This window comes from Chiloscyllium punctatum, chromosome 3 (genome assembly GCF_047496795.1).
Source record: "Chiloscyllium punctatum isolate Juve2018m chromosome 3, sChiPun1.3, whole genome shotgun sequence".
NCBI classification, from domain to species: domain Eukaryota; kingdom Metazoa; phylum Chordata; class Chondrichthyes; order Orectolobiformes; family Hemiscylliidae; genus Chiloscyllium; species Chiloscyllium punctatum.
The window spans coordinates 45,425,447-45,441,085 of record NC_092741.1 but is presented as its reverse complement, the minus strand read 5'-3'; the positions used below and the strand labels follow the sequence as shown (position 1 = coordinate 45,441,085).

The window sequence follows — 15,639 nt, the reverse complement described above, 5'->3', positions numbered from 1 at the left end:
ATTGACGTTGTCATGGGCTGTTCTTATGATGAATATCCTGCGTAATCATTTCTACTTCAGTTTCTATGCTGGGGAGCAGATCCCCAATGCTAGTTTTACACCAAGTCTGATCCACTGTGCCAATTCTACATCAAGGTAAAAAGTTGACGATCCAGACCAAAACTCATTTCCTTTTCTTGTCACTCATCACCAGACAATAATCATTTTAATGGGTAAACAAAGCTATTACTCTCCACTTTAATTTTGCCATTCAAAACAACTCTGCACTCCCTTTATTCTTCCATCTTGTTTTCTTCTTTTTAATAGAGGAACGTTGATTATCCAAACGAGATGGGCGGGCATTATTTTGTTCGGATAATGGATTATTCGGTTAATTGATTTAAATGCCTTTCCTCTGGGGCTCGAGTTTTATGTTAAGGCAGCTCCCCGTTCAGGAGACGAGGCAGCAGCACAAAGCGCCTGTGCCCCGCCCCACCCAACCCTGTCCAACACCAGTCTGCTGTCTGCCCGCCTCCCAACCCTGTCCAACATCCCCCCCCCACCAATCCCTACACCCAACCCTGTCCAACACCACCCCCTCTCCCACCCCTACCCCCAACCCTGTCCAACACCACCCCCTTGCCCACCCCTGCCCCCCAACCTCGTCCAACACTGCCCCCTCTCCCACCCCTGCCTCCAACCCTGCAACATAGCCCCTCTCTCCCATCCCTGCCCCCAACCCTATCCAACAGTGCCCCCTCTCCCATCCCTACCACCCAAACATGTCCAACACCATCCCCTCTCCCACCCCTAGCTCCCAACCCTGCAACACCGCCCCCCTCTCCCATCCCTGTCCAACACTGCCCCCCTCCCACCCCTGCTCCCCAACCCTGTCCAACAAGACTGCTGCTGGTGATATATATATATCACACACACACATATACACACACACACTCTTTTACTGCAACTTTTCGACAGGTTCCACCTTTACCCTGTACAGGACAATGTTGGAGAGATTATCAAGGGAAGAGGAGGTTTAGGTTACACGCCTGTGTCGAACTCCAGGCAAAGTGTGTGGGGAGAGAGAGGGCAGGAGGTCAGTTTTTAGAGACGGTGCCTGGACTCCCATCAGTCCAGGACTCTTCTCGGCAGCATTTCAAGAAGCGGAGTTCACTTTTAATCATTGTAAACAGAAGACGTGATCAGTGTTGGAAACATGTCTTTGTTTCTATAGGTACCTTGAGATCTCCTTCGGATAATCCGATATTTGGATAATTGATTTTTGGATAATCGAGGTTCCTCTGTATTCCAATAAGGTTTCTTCTTCACCTGTTTGTTTGGAAACTAATTCTGTGTGATGGTTACAAAATGAAGAAGGACCTCTTGATATTGTCTCTTTTACCAATTCATATTGATGCTTCTTTGTTCAACGTATGAACATAAAAATTAGGACCCCTTGAGCCTTCTGCATCATCTGGTAAGATCATGAATGATCTGATTGTGGGCTCAACTCTACTTTCCCAGATGCCTCCCACACCTTTTGACTCCCTTGCTAACTTGAACTTAAAAATATTCAATGATTCTGATTTCACTCCAATCTATGGAAGAGAATCCCAAGGAATAGATTTTAGATTTAGATTATGTTGTCATGTGTACTCAAGTACAGAGTACAGGAGTACAGTGTAAAGTCTGCAAAGTTTCTATATGACACCATCTTGGGTACAAGATCTTAGTTAGAGAATTAGAAAAATAAAGTTTAAAAAGTCAAAAACTTACAGTTCCTTCTTAAGGCATAGGCTTGCAGATGTTCCAAGCTGGTCTTTCCCAAGGAGGGCTCACTCTCCCCTGTGCTAGCCTAAAACCTACCCTTGCTGGACAGCTGCCTTTGCTGCTAACCGCCACTGCTACCTTCCATTGAGCACAGCAAGCTTTGCCAACGCTTCAAGCTTCGGTCCCAACCGTGGCTGCCACCATCCTTTGCGACTGCTGCTCCTTCGCCATTGCCACCATCTGGGCTGGCACTGGGCCTTAGCCACTGCCATGCTCTATTGCCATGGTGGCTGCCTCACTACAGAGTCCTGCTCTGGACATCAATGAAGCTGCGATGTTGCTGACCGCCCGAGTTCTGCCTGGGCACACCAGCCACCTTGTGACCAACCATCAAAGTTCCCTAGCTGCAGCCATTGCTGCCCCTGCCTCCATAACCAAGCTCCCTCCTGACAGTATGTCAAAAAAAACTAAAGAAGTAAAAGAAAAAAAGAAAGAAGCTAGAAAAAAAGAAAGAAAAGCAGTAGGAGCAGACAGAGCGCTTCAGTCAGGAGCCCTGCTCCACAGGCATCTTGCTTATGACGAACAAAGCTCTGACAGAAAGATTCCCCTCCTGTCTGGCCTGATGCGAGAGAGCTCTTATTTTTAAACTGTGTATCTGACTTCCTATGTCTCCAATAAGGGGAAAGATCATCTCAGCATTCACCCTATCATGTCCACTCAGAATATTACATGTGTGTATGTGAATAAGATCATTTTTCTCAACTTCAAAGGATACAATCTGTTCAATCTTTCTTCATAAGATAAGCCTCAGGAAAGAGCTATGTGAATCTTCGCTGAACTATTTATAATGCCATTATATTTTTTTCTCAGTAAGGAGACTGAAACCGTACACATTCTCTCAGACATGGTCACAATGAGATGGTGTGCAACTGTACAAAACTTTCCTAACTCCTATATTTAATTCCCTTTGCAATAAACTACAACATTCCCTTTGACATCCTAATCATTTGCTATACTTGTGTAGTAACATTTTGTGATTTGTATACTAGGACATAGCACTGCAAAGTTTTTAAATCTGTCACTATTTAAATATAATTTGGAGATGCAGGTGTTGGACTGGGGTGTACAAAGTTAAAAATCACGCAACACACAATGCCACTGACAACTACCTGATGAAGGAGCAGCACTCCAAAAGCTACTGTGCTTCCAATTAAACCCATTGGACTTTAATCTGGTGTTGTGTGATTTTTAACCATTTACATAGGATATGAAAACAGTATACTAATTCTCAAAGAGGACAAGTTCATATTTTCTCACGCATTTCATCTGCCATATTTTTGCTCACTCACTTATACTCTATCTGTATCCTTTCTGGACTTCAATATCATCTTTATCAATTACTTTTTGATCTATCCATGTCCTGTTCTCATTGTTGAATTTAAAGTAATCTTTCAGGTTACTCTTTCACGCACCTTTTGTTTTGTAAGTGGTTTAGGTAGTGATCTTGAGATTATAGAAACATTACACCGTGGAAACAAGTCCTTTGGCCCAACAAGTCAACACCAACCCCCGAAGAATAACCCACCCAGACCCATTCCCCTATCCTATATTTATCCTTGACTAATGCACCCAACCTACACTATGGACAATTTTGCATAGCCAATTCACCTAACCTGCACATCTTTGGATTATGGGTGGAAACCAGAGCATGGGGAGAATGTGCAAACTCCACACAGGCAGTCGCCTGAGGCTGGACTCAAACCCAGGTTCCTGGCGCTGTGAGGCAGCAGTACTAACCAATGAGCCACCATGCAACCCCAATTATTACCTTAGAGGTTTTGCTTTTCAGCTAAGCTCCTTACTGCTCACATTCTTTCAGCAAGACCTTTCTAGTCCTTTCAATTGTATCAGTATATCAATATAGGCACTGACAACTGGCTCCCTCTCCTTTCACTCCAAATTCCACTTCAGTCTTGAGGAAATGTTCTTAACCCTGGCACTGGACAGGCAACACAGCATCAAGAATCACACTGCCCAGCTGCTTAGAATATGGTACTTTCCCTTATATCTAATACATTCCTATTATCTCCCCCCAATTAAAGTTGTACAGCATGGAAACAGATCGTTTGGTTCAATGCCGACCAGTTATTCCAAACATTTCCCAGCATTTGGCCCATATCCCTCTAAACCCTTCCTATTTTTATACCCACCCAGATGCCTTTTAAATGTTGTAATTTCACCAGCCTCCTCCATTTCCTCTGGCAGCTCAATTCGTACATGGACCATGCTCTTGGGCCTTGACTGGGCCATGTTCAAACAGTCCGCAGTTACCTTGGACAAGTACGCCACCACTGTCACAGACTTTATCAGCAAGTGTGTGGAGGTCTGTATACTGAGAAAATCAATCTGGGTGTTCCTCAACAGGAAACCCTGGATAAATCAGAAACTGCTAAAAACCAGGCATGAGGCCATTAACACGGCCAAGGACCAATACTGATCCAAACTAGAGACCCAGGCAGACACCGGCACCTATGACAAGGACAGAATAACATCACAGGTTCTAAAAACAGACATTGCAAGATAGCAGACGGTGACATATCCCTCCCAGATCATCTCAATGCCCTCTATGCTCACGTTGAGCAGAATTTTGGCAGAGAGGCGACACCTATTCCAACATGTCCTGACAAACCTATCTCAACAGTCACTGCATCAGAGGTCAGGTCCGTTTTCCTTCGTGTGAATCCAAGGAAAGCGATGGGACCAGGCGGAGTACCAGGCCGTGCACTCAGAGCATGCGCAGATCAACTGGCAGAGGTCTTCTCAGACATCTTCAACCTCTCCCTGCAACAGGCCACTGTCCCTGCCTGTTTCAAGAGGGCCAACATCATCCCTGTGCCTAATGCCAGTGCCCCATGAAGTGCTTTCAAAGGCTGGTCATGGCATTGATCAACTCCAGCCTCCCCACTATTCTTGACCAACTCCAATTTGTCTATCAGACCAACAGATCCTCATCAGATGCCATGTCACTTGCCCTTCACTCCTCCCTAGAACATCTTGATACCAAGAACAGCAACATAAGAATCCTACTCATTGACTATCGTTCAGTCTTCAACACTATTATCCTCTCGAGACTGATTACTAAACCTAGTGATCTCACTCTGCTACTGCATCCTCAGTTTTCTAAACTATAGGCCACAATCAGTGAAGATTGGGGACAAATATTTCATCCTCACGAACTCTCAACACAGGAGCCCCCCAGGGGTGTGTACTCAGCCCCCTACTGTAGTCACTGAATACCCATGACTGCGTTGCCAAATACCAGACTAATGCCATTTACAAGTTTGCTGATGACACCACCATAGTCGATTGAATCTCAGATGGCGATGAAAAACAGACTGCAGATGGGAGGTGGAAGACCTCGAAAAATTGTGCACTGAGAACAACCTAGCTCTCAATGCCGGCAAAACTAAGGAACTCATTACTGACTTTTGGCAGGATGTTACTCATTCCCCCCCTACACATTAACAGCACAGAGGTGGAACGAGTGGGGAGTGTCAAGCTCCTGGAGTGGTTATCTACAACAAGCTTTCTTGGACTCTTCATGTGGACACACTGGTTACAAAGGCCCAACAATGTCTCTTCTTCCTCAGGCAGCTGAAGAAAGTTGGCATGATGGCGAATACCCTTGCCACTTTTTATAGATGCGCCATTGAGAGCATTCTGTCTGGGTGTATCACTACCTGCTGTGGCAACTGTACTATTCAAGATCAGAGACAGTTACAGAGAGTGGTGAACTTGGCCCAGACAATCACAAAGACCAACCTCCCATCTAGAGAATCCATCTACCAGGCCTGCTACCAAGGAAAGGCTGCCAGCATTCTTCAAGATCTATCCCACTCTGGCAATGTTTTTCTACAACCTCTACCATCAGGGAGAAGGTACAGAAGCCTGAACACATGCACCAGCCGGTTTTATAACAGTTTCTACCCTACTGTTGCTAGAATACTGAATGGACTCACAAAGTCTTAACATTCGCCTGTACCTGTGTTTTTGATTTTGCCTCTGTTTATCTATTATTTATTATCTATGCTACCTAACTATGTGATCTGCCTGTATTGCTCACAAGATAAAGCTTTTCACACATGACAATAAATTCAAGTCAATTCATTTATTTGGTCCCTTTTTAAATTTTTTCCCCTCTCACCTTGAACATATGCCGTCTTGTTTTGGACTCCCCTACCCTGGGGAAAAAAACCTATCCGTGCCCCTCATGATTTTATAAACTTTTATAAGGTCACCCTTCAGTCTCTAACACTCCATGGAAAATAATCTCTGCCTATTCAGCTTCTCCCTATAACTCAAACCCTCCAACCCTGGCAACATCCTTGGTAAATCCTTTCTGAACCCTTTCAGGTTTCACAATATCTTTCCTATAGCAGAGAGAACAGAATTGAACACGATATTTCAAAAGTGGCCTAATCAATGTCCTGAACAGCTGCCACATTACCTCCCAACCTCCTATTCTCAATGCACTGACCAATAAAGGCAGCATACCAAGTGCCTTCTTCACTTCTGTCTACCTGTGACTCTACTTTCAAGGAACTATGAACCTGCACTGCAAGGTCTGTGTTCAGCAACACTTCCCAGGACCTTACCATTAATTGGTTAAGTCCTGGCCTGATTTACCTTTCCAAAATGCACCATCTCACATTTATCTAAATTAAACTCCATCTGCCACTTGTCAACCCATCTGATCAAAATTCCATTGTACTCTGAGGTAACCTTCTTTGCTGTCCACTAAACCATCAATTTTTGTCATCTGCAAACTTACAAACTATACCTCCTACATTCACTTCCAAATCATTTGAATAACTCATTGTAAACATTGCTGTGGTCAGTTTGTTCATCTTCACTGCAGTCCACATTTTAATCCACAGTTTGCAACATCTTTTAGCCACTGGACAATTGCAGTGAGTAAGGCTCCTCGAATGCTACTTTCTCGGCCCCCGTGTCTGCTTCACCTCTATTCACATCGCCCTGTCCCTGATCAGAGACTAGTCTGATGGGTGTGACAAGCTCCTGGAGGAAAGTGTCCAGAAAACATACCCCCTCCTAATGTAGCACAATGTCTGTAGGTATGATTCTAGCTCTCCAACTCAGATGTGAATTTCCTTAAGCTGGAAACACCAAACATATTTGTGTTTGCTCTAGATCATCTTGGAGGAGCTCAGCAGTTCCCACATGCAGCAGCAGTAAGACATCATCCATCCTGCTATCACATTTAATTTAATTAATTACTGTTCCTCATACATGAAGAATACACCACACTTTACACTTTATTGTATTTTTTACACTCCAGTATCAATCTTACACTGACAAGTTATTTTTAAGAAGAAAAGGAGAAAAGAAGCCTTTAAAAATGAGAAAAGAAGTCTAGAGACTTCAATACAAACTGAAGACCTTTTACTTTAAAGACTAGAAATAGTCACCAGTCCACTCACCTTTCCCTTTCCCTGCACTTCCCTCATGCCATGGTTGGTGATGTCACACAAGCACTGGCCTCCTTGCACCTTGGTCTCCTGATCTGTGCCTTTATCCTCTACCATTCACCTCTCAGTAAGAATATACTGCTTCGAGCCTTCCTTATTCATTAGCAGATACACACCAATCTACCACCTTCTTCTCCTGTCGCAGAGAAAGAATCAATTCCCAAGGTGGAAAATGTTTAAGCCGAAGTACCAACATCTATTTCCTTTCCTCTGCATCACTCCCTGAAAACACTTGCTGTCAGTTGCACACTTGATCAGGGTGTGGTGTGTCTGTGTAACAGGACAAAAGGTGCAGACTGGAGTGACTGGCATCTTTCAGACTGAAAGTCAAATCCAGGGCAGGAAGAATTCAAAACTACCGTCTCACTGTGAGGCAAATCTGCATCCTTAAGAGCCCCATCAAGCTGCGGCTGGTATTGAGCATGCAGGCTAGTAATCTGGTCAATCGTTTTGAGTACCCTTCTACACTTTTTAGATATGCTGTGCCTGACAGTGAGATCTACTTGATGGCAATGAAGGGACACAGGGTAAAATAACTCCCTAACCTTTACACTAATTCCTCTACCTAACGTTTCCAGAGCCTCCCTGACTTGGCTGTGGGTGAACGTGCACCCACTCACCCGCACTCCAGGACAACTGTGCTGATCCTCGTTCTTGTGTTAATACCGTACTACCAGTGGCTACTGCTTCCGCTGGGACAACCAGTCTTCAAGAACTGTCAGCCCCAGTTGGCCAGCAGCTCTCCTAATAGGACGTCCACCTTTCAGGATGAAGTGTGGAAGGAAATTGCCCCTGGGGGAGGTGGACGCCCCATCACGGATTTGTGATTTCATCCCAAGGGCAACTGGCCATGGCAGGGTTGCCTTTGCAGCCGATGGATGGCCCCTTGCCATGATCATTAAGGTCCACCCCACAACTCTGAATAAAACAATATTAACAGGCAACAATCAACATTTTGTGATTAAACGAGGTCATCTGTATCTAGAAACGCAAGTGCATCAAGGTATCCCTTTTCTGTGTTTTAACACTTCGTGAACTGCATCACATGAAAACGTGCATTTTTCTGTATACGTATGTGTGTTTGAACCTACACTTTTTCAGTATGTGCAAATATATATGCGTGTGCGAGATACCCAAATCAAACAGATAAAGAATGTTAAAGCACAATTTCATCCCCCCATTTTTAAAGAAAACAAAATCAGAACTTCAAAAACTTGTGTTAGTACTCCAGAATGATTAAACCTTACATAGCCTAGCAAAGAGTGGGTGTCTTCGGTCTGGGGGAAGTGAGGCAAGAGGACTGCAGCGCAAAGAGGTGGGGCGTATGTATGATGAGTAATAAGGTATGTGTTGCTAAATCACGCATGTAACACAGCAGCTGGGATGTCGTGTAACCCGTCGGACAGAATTTCAAATCCGAACAAATCTGACTCCAGATGAACAACAATAATTAAGACATGGTGAGTAGGTACCTTTTAAAAAGAGGTCTGAACGTGTATTTGGTGTCAGATATTGTTTTGGCTTATCGCTTTCTGAAGGGCAGTCAATTCATTTGTGGCTGGCCAGACGCAAGTGGAAGTTTTGGATTCCAGAGAGTTGGGTGAATGCTGCACAAAAAAAAACTGTTGTAAAGATTCCAGTCGCTTTGGTGATAGTGAAAAGTACTTTGCCGGGATGTTTCCGGGTTTGAAAGCCCCCGTCTCTTGTGGAGTGAGTTTTCAATGAGGACTGATTGTTCGGAAGTACAATTGGCCTCAGTGTTCCTGGAGTCGGGCGGGAATAAAAGCGACAACTCCCAAGTAGCAGTTGTTCGGAAATTCACGCTGTAACTGTAAATCTGCATTGACCAATCAGTGTCGGCTGTCATTAGGCTGCCCTCTGATGATATTCGAGGGCATATGAGGAACAGCCAGAACTCCACGCCGTGGGACAAATTGTAGACTACAGGAACATCAAGACAGGAGTTTCAGCCCTTTGTGTTCGATACCTTAACTGAATTGTAACACCACCGAGCGGTGTCTCATGCCTATAATCACTTTACCTCCCAAAAATATCTGGCGCAATATTCGAAAGTTGGTTGACCCAGAATTCGCAGCCTTCTCCTGGATGAGGCAGTTTCAGATTTCACAAGCCTTTGTGTGGAGGAGCGCTTCCTGGTTTGGCTCTAACCTTAAACAGCCCGAGTTCTGGGTTCTCCCACAAAAGAAAATCTCAAACGTCACCCTATCCATTTCTTTTGCCATTGTAAACATCTAGGTTAGATCACGCTGCAATATTCGTATACAAATTAGTGCAAGCGTTTTATCATTTAACTCTTTACATTGAAAGAGTTTAAGAGACCAGTCTGTCCTTGTTTAGAGACTCCGTGCTCAAAACTGAGCTCCAGGTGTGTTCAACCAAAGCTGTAACAACTGAGATGTGACGCCATCACTTTTATATTCAAGGCCTCTTGAGATAAATGCCAACACTGAAACAGGCTGCATTTTGACTAACACCTTCAGTTATTTTCCTATTTCCTAAGCTAGTCTGTGAATAGTTGACTTGGAAGCGTTTTTTTTTATAACCAATGCAGTGTATTTTGAAGGTCCCATTGGTGCTCAAGATCTTTGATTCCAATGCATCTTCACCTAAATGGCATTCTGTGACTGAATCAACTCTTGGGAATGAAAGCCCTATGTGTCAAATGTGGTCTCAAATTCTAGCCATAGACCATTCCTATATGTACTAGAAGAAATTATAGCTTACACAGTATGATGTTTGTCCTGCTTCAAGTTACTTTCTAAACCACTATGTGAAACAAACAGCCAAGTTGATTCAATTGCTGCATAGAACTGTGTGTAACTAGTAAGTGGATGGGTTCTATTAAAGTCAAATCAGGTGATACACATTCTGATAATAAATAGTTCCTAACTCCTTATGAAGAGTGTAATAGTTGTAACAATCAAAGACCAGATCACCAAATTTACATTGTGATCTGGCTAGGGACGAATATATTTTTAAAGTAGATAAAATGTGAAATCCAGAGGATTAATTAAGAAAATAAAGTCACAAAATTCAGTGTTTTGAACAAGTTACAATAATCTACTTTACGACTTTAGAACGTTAATGCAATCTGCAATACATGTACAACTTGACAACTTATATTCTAACACCAGAATTAACATGTGCTATATATAGATAATAAACTGTAATCAGACTGCTCACAGTGCGCATCACATAGCAAAGTAATCAAGGCAGATCCCGTAGAAGTTCCTTCAAACACTAATGACACAGTGGTCATCAAATCTTATTTAAGTTCACAAGGGATGACAGTCCTTCACTTTTGCCAATCTGCCCTTGAAATCTCCCTCTCAAGAACCATTTCATAATGAACTATCTCAAGGACTGCTCCCTTTCTGGTCTAAATCCCTCCTTTTTTGGGCATTTTCTCCTTTGTGCTCTGGACATTGCTCACAGGCATGGCTCCAACTTTTCATCAGCAGCTAGCTTAATCAAGCAAGATTGAGCCCTGGATTTATCCCTCAGCTCTAACCTTGAACAATTTTATAAAGTAAATTCTGAGTCAGGGTTTTCTAACCCCCTACTCTCAGTGGTACTGAACTGTTAAAGGCATATAAGCTTCTTTTGAGGCTTCACAGCTCCCAGTACTTTTCTGAAGCCCTGATTGCAACAATTAAATGGCTTTTTTTCTGAGAACTTCTTCCCAAGTTTTAACAACATAGCAATATGCATGGTTTTTCACTGAGTCACCTGCATGGAGCTCATGTTGTTCAGTTGTCTTCCCAGCAGTACTGCTAAAAGTGGCACTGCCTAATATGGAGCCTACGTCTCTTTCTGTCACATACAAAAGTTAACCAAGTTCAGAATCAAGGAGCCTGAGTATTATTACAGTTAATGGGAATCAGGTCCTCTGATTGGCATCACCTACAGCACCAAGAAAGAGTCATAGAGATGTACAGCATGGAAACGGACCCTTCAATCCAACCCGTCCATGCCGACCAGATATCCCAACTCAATCTAGTTCCACCTGCCAGCACCCGGCCCATATCCCTCCAAACCCTTCTTATTCATATACCCATCCAAATGTCTCTTAAATGTTGCAATTGTACCAGCCTCCACCACTTCCTCTGGCAGCTCATTCCATACACATACCACCACTGCATGAAACAGTTGCCCTTCAGATCTCTTTTATATCTTTCCCCTCTCACCCTAAACGTATGCCCTCTAGTTCTCGACTCCCCGACCCCAGGGAAAAGACTTTGCCTATTTACCCTATCCATACCCCTCATAACTTTGTAAACCTCTCGGCCTCCGACACTCCGGGGAAAACAGTCCCAGCCTTTTCAGCCTCTCCCTATAACTCAAATCCTCCAACCATGGCAACATCCTTGTAAATCTTTTCTGAACCCTTTCAAGTTTCACAACATCTTTCCGATAAGAAGGAGACAAGAATTGCACGCAATATTCCAACAGTGGCCTAAACAATGTCTTGTACAGCCGCAACATGACCTCCTGACTCCTGTACTCAATACTCTGACCAATAAAGGAAAGCATACCAAACGTCTTCTTCACGATCCTATCTACCTGCGACTCCACTTTCAAGGAGCTATGAACCTGCACTCCAAGGTCTCTTTGTTCAGCAACACTCCCTAGGACCCTACCATTAAGTGTATAAGTCCTGCTAAGATTTGCTTTCCCGAAATGTTGCACCTTGCATTTATCTGAATTAAATTCCATCTGCCACTTCTCAGCCCATTGGCCAATCTGGTCAAGATCCTGTTGTAATCTGAGGTAACCCTCTTCGCTGTCCACTACACCTCCAATTTGGTGTCATCTGCAAACTTACTAACTGTACCTCTTATGTTCAGATCCAAATCGTTTATGTAAATGACAAAAAGTCGAGGACGCAGCACCGATCCTTGTGGCACTCCACTGGTCACAGGCCTCCAGTCTGAAAAACAACCCTCCACCACCACCCTCTGTCTTTCTGCCTTTGAGCTAGTTCTGTATCCAAATGGCTAGTTCTCCCTGTATTCCATGAGATCAAACCTTGCTAATCAGTCTCCCATGGGGAACCTTGTCGAACATCTTACTGAAGTCCAGATAGATCACATCTACCACTCTGCCCTCGTCAATACTCTTTGTTACTTCTTCAAAAAACTCAATCAAGTTTGTGAGACATGATTTCTCATGCACAAAACCATGTTGACTATCCCTAATCAGTCCTTGCCTTTCTAAATACATGAACATCCTGTTCCTCAGGATTCCCTCCAACAACTTGCCCTCCACTGAGGTCAGGCTCACCGGTCCATAATTCCCTGGCTTGTCCTTACCACCCTTCTTAAACAGTGGCACCACGTTTGCCAACGTCCTGTCTTCCAGCACCTCACCTGTGACTATCGATGATACAAATATCTCAGCAAGAGGTCCAGCAATCACTTCTCTAGATTCTCACAGAGTTCTCGGGTACATCTGATCAGATCCTGGGGATTTATCCACCTTTAACCGTTTCAAGACATCCAGCACTTCCTCCTCTGTAATCTGGACATTTTGCAAGATGTCACCATCTATTTCCCTACAGTGTATATCTTCCATATCCTTTTCCACAGTAAATACTGATGCAAAATACTCATTTAGTATCTCCCCCATTTTCTGCGGCTCCACACAAGGACAGCCTTGCTGATCTTTGAGGGGCCCTATCCTCTCCCTAGTTACCCTTTTGTCCTTAATGTATTTGTAAAGATCTTTTGGATTCTCCTTAATTCTATTTGCCAAAGCTATCTCATGTCCCCTTTTTGCCCTCCTGATTTCCCTCTTAAGTATACTCCTACTTCCTTTATGCTCTTCTAAGGACTCACTCAATCTATCCTGTCTATACCTTTCATATGCTTCCTTCTTTTTCCTAACCAAACCCTCAATTTCTTTAGTCATCGAGCATTCTCTCTACCTACCAGCCTTCCCTTTCACCCTGACAGGAATATACTTTCTCTGGATTCTTGTTATCTTATTTCTGAAGTCTTCCCATTTTCCAGCCATCCCTTTACCTGTGAACATCTGCTTCCAATCAGCTTTCAAAAGTTCTTGCCTATTACCGTCAAAATTGGCTTTTCTCCAAATTAGAACTTCAACTTTTAGATCTGGTCTATCCTTTTCCATCTCTTAAAAACTGATAAAATTCTAACAGGACTAGACAGGAGTTTGACTGGGGCGGTACACCTGTCACACCATAACGCAGGTGTCCTAAGGCGAGCTGAGGGAGGACAGAAACCTCCCGTGGAGCAGAAGGGCAAAAGTTCGCTTGATCTTGATTTTCAGTACGAGTACAGACCATGAAAGCAGGGCCTCACGATCCTTCTGACCTTTTGGGTTTTAAGCAGGAGGTGTCAGAAAAGTTACCACAGGGATATTTTAAAACTAATAGAATTATGATTGCTGGCTCCAAAGTACTCCCCTACTGACACCTCAGTCACCTGCCCTGCCTTATTTCCCAAGAGTAGGTCACTAACCAGGTCAATCATTTCAATCCCAGGTTGTTTCTACGGAGTTCCTCAGGATAGTAACAGAAGTCCATCTTTATTTGCTTCATCAAATAGTCTCCTTATCAGAAGTAGGATGTTATGGCTTAGGAGGGAGTGCAATAAAAATTTACCAGACTGATTCCTGGGTTGACACGACTGACGTGAAGAGCGATGTAGCAATTAGGACGATATTCACTGGAATTTAGATGAATGAAGGGGCTTCTCATAAAAACTGATAAAAGTCTAACAGGACTAGACAGGGTAAATACAGGAAGAATATTCCCTATGAATGGGGAATCTAGAATCGGGGGTCACAGCCCAAGGGAGTGGAATAGGTCATTCAGGACTGAGATGAGGAGAAATTTTTCCACCTATAGAGCAGTGAGCCTGTGGAATTCTTTGCCACAGAAAATGGTTGAGGCCAAATCATTGAGTGTTTCCAAGAAGTTTTTTTAAGCTAAAGGGAACAAAGGGTATGAAAGAAAGTGGGAGTAGGGTACTGAGTTGGATAATATTGAATAGCACAGTAGGTTCAAACGCTACACCTGCTTCAATTTTCTATGATTCTACATTTCTATGAAAGAGAGGAACACAGAATGGTGTCTTTTTTTGTTTCCTCATAGGAATTTCTGGTTGGGCATTTATTACCCATCCTTCGCTACTCTTGAGAGATGGTGTTGAGTTGCCTTCTTGAATTGTTACAGTCCATGTGCTGTAGGTTATATCCAATATGTTGTTCAGGAAGGAATTTCACAGTTAGAGTCTAATCAGATATAAATGTAAGAAGTAAAGGAAGATTAGGTTAAGAAAGGCTTTCATTTAAGTGACTTCAAGAAAACATTTGTGGGCATCTAGAGATCTCAAACCTGATCTTTATCGTTTAGAGGCAGATGTATGTATTGTATTGAAATCCAACTTAAAAATGTAAACATACTGAAAATTGCTTCTGAAATGGTGAACTAATTTGAGTCCTCTCAGGACTAGAAGCCTTAGAAAAAGGGGTTTGTTTTACGGCAGAAAATCCTAACCCTGGATCTGATGACAGTTCAAGGTGCATTTGTTATGTCCCATACAGGTTGATTATCAACCTGTAAATCTTCCATACACCTATGGCAGGTGCTAAGTGTGTGAGTCTTCTGATCAGCCATAAAGAGTGGGGCCCTTCAGGTTATGCTATCTGGCTGTAGGCAAGCGATCTATTCCAGGAACAACCTATTAATGGAAACAGAAGGATTTAAGTAAATGCACTTTCTGCCTCGTACGCCACAAGATTTGGGAATAGAGCTTAACAAAAGTCAAACAGGCTATTTTTCTGGTTTGCAACTGAATAGTTATCTTTGTTATAATTGATTATGCAATATGCTCTTAAAATATCATGGATGTGTAGTTCTTCCAGAATGCTGTCCTAATTCTGAACCGTTGGGCCTTTGTTATTCTGAGCTTATGAGTGGAAACAAGACTGAAAATAGATTGGGGTATTTGTGTTTGCAAAAGTGATAAGAATATTATCTATAAGTACTGCAAATCTGAATTAAAACCAAAGTTGTCAGCGAGTTAAAATGTAAAAATGAAACATTCATCTGAAAAATTTTCACCAAATAATGTTAATTTGCCTTTTTCACATGAAAAAGGGGGGTGGGGTGCAGGATCTCCCATTAAAACAGTTTCTGAATGGAGTCTCAGCCCAAATGGCTCTCTGATTTTGTCAGTCAGCTGTTGACTTTTATTTTTTTTTAACTTGCAATTTCCCCACTGTTGTTAACAAGCTCTATTAATTAATCTTGGAAACAGAATATAGGAATTTCTTGGTGAAAGTAAACCAA

The 15,639-nt window shown here is 43.0% G+C and overlaps 1 protein-coding gene across 3 annotated transcripts in view; it reads left to right on the top strand.

Moving 5' to 3' along the window:
* The window catches only part of crybg1a (crystallin beta-gamma domain containing 1a), a 209,140-nt gene that overhangs the window by 102,003 nt on the left and 91,498 nt on the right, over positions 1–15,639 (top strand). The window contains exon 1 of one of the 3 annotated variants that reach the window (XM_072552703.1): positions 8,600–8,758. The exons of the other annotated variants lie outside the window; for them this stretch is intronic. Within the exon in view, the coding sequence (XP_072408804.1) occupies positions 8,756–8,758 (3 nt within the window). The 5' untranslated portion in view covers positions 8,600–8,755. Of the gene's footprint in view, positions 1–8,599; positions 8,759–15,639 lie in introns of those variants that run through there. 3 annotated transcript variants of the gene reach the window in all.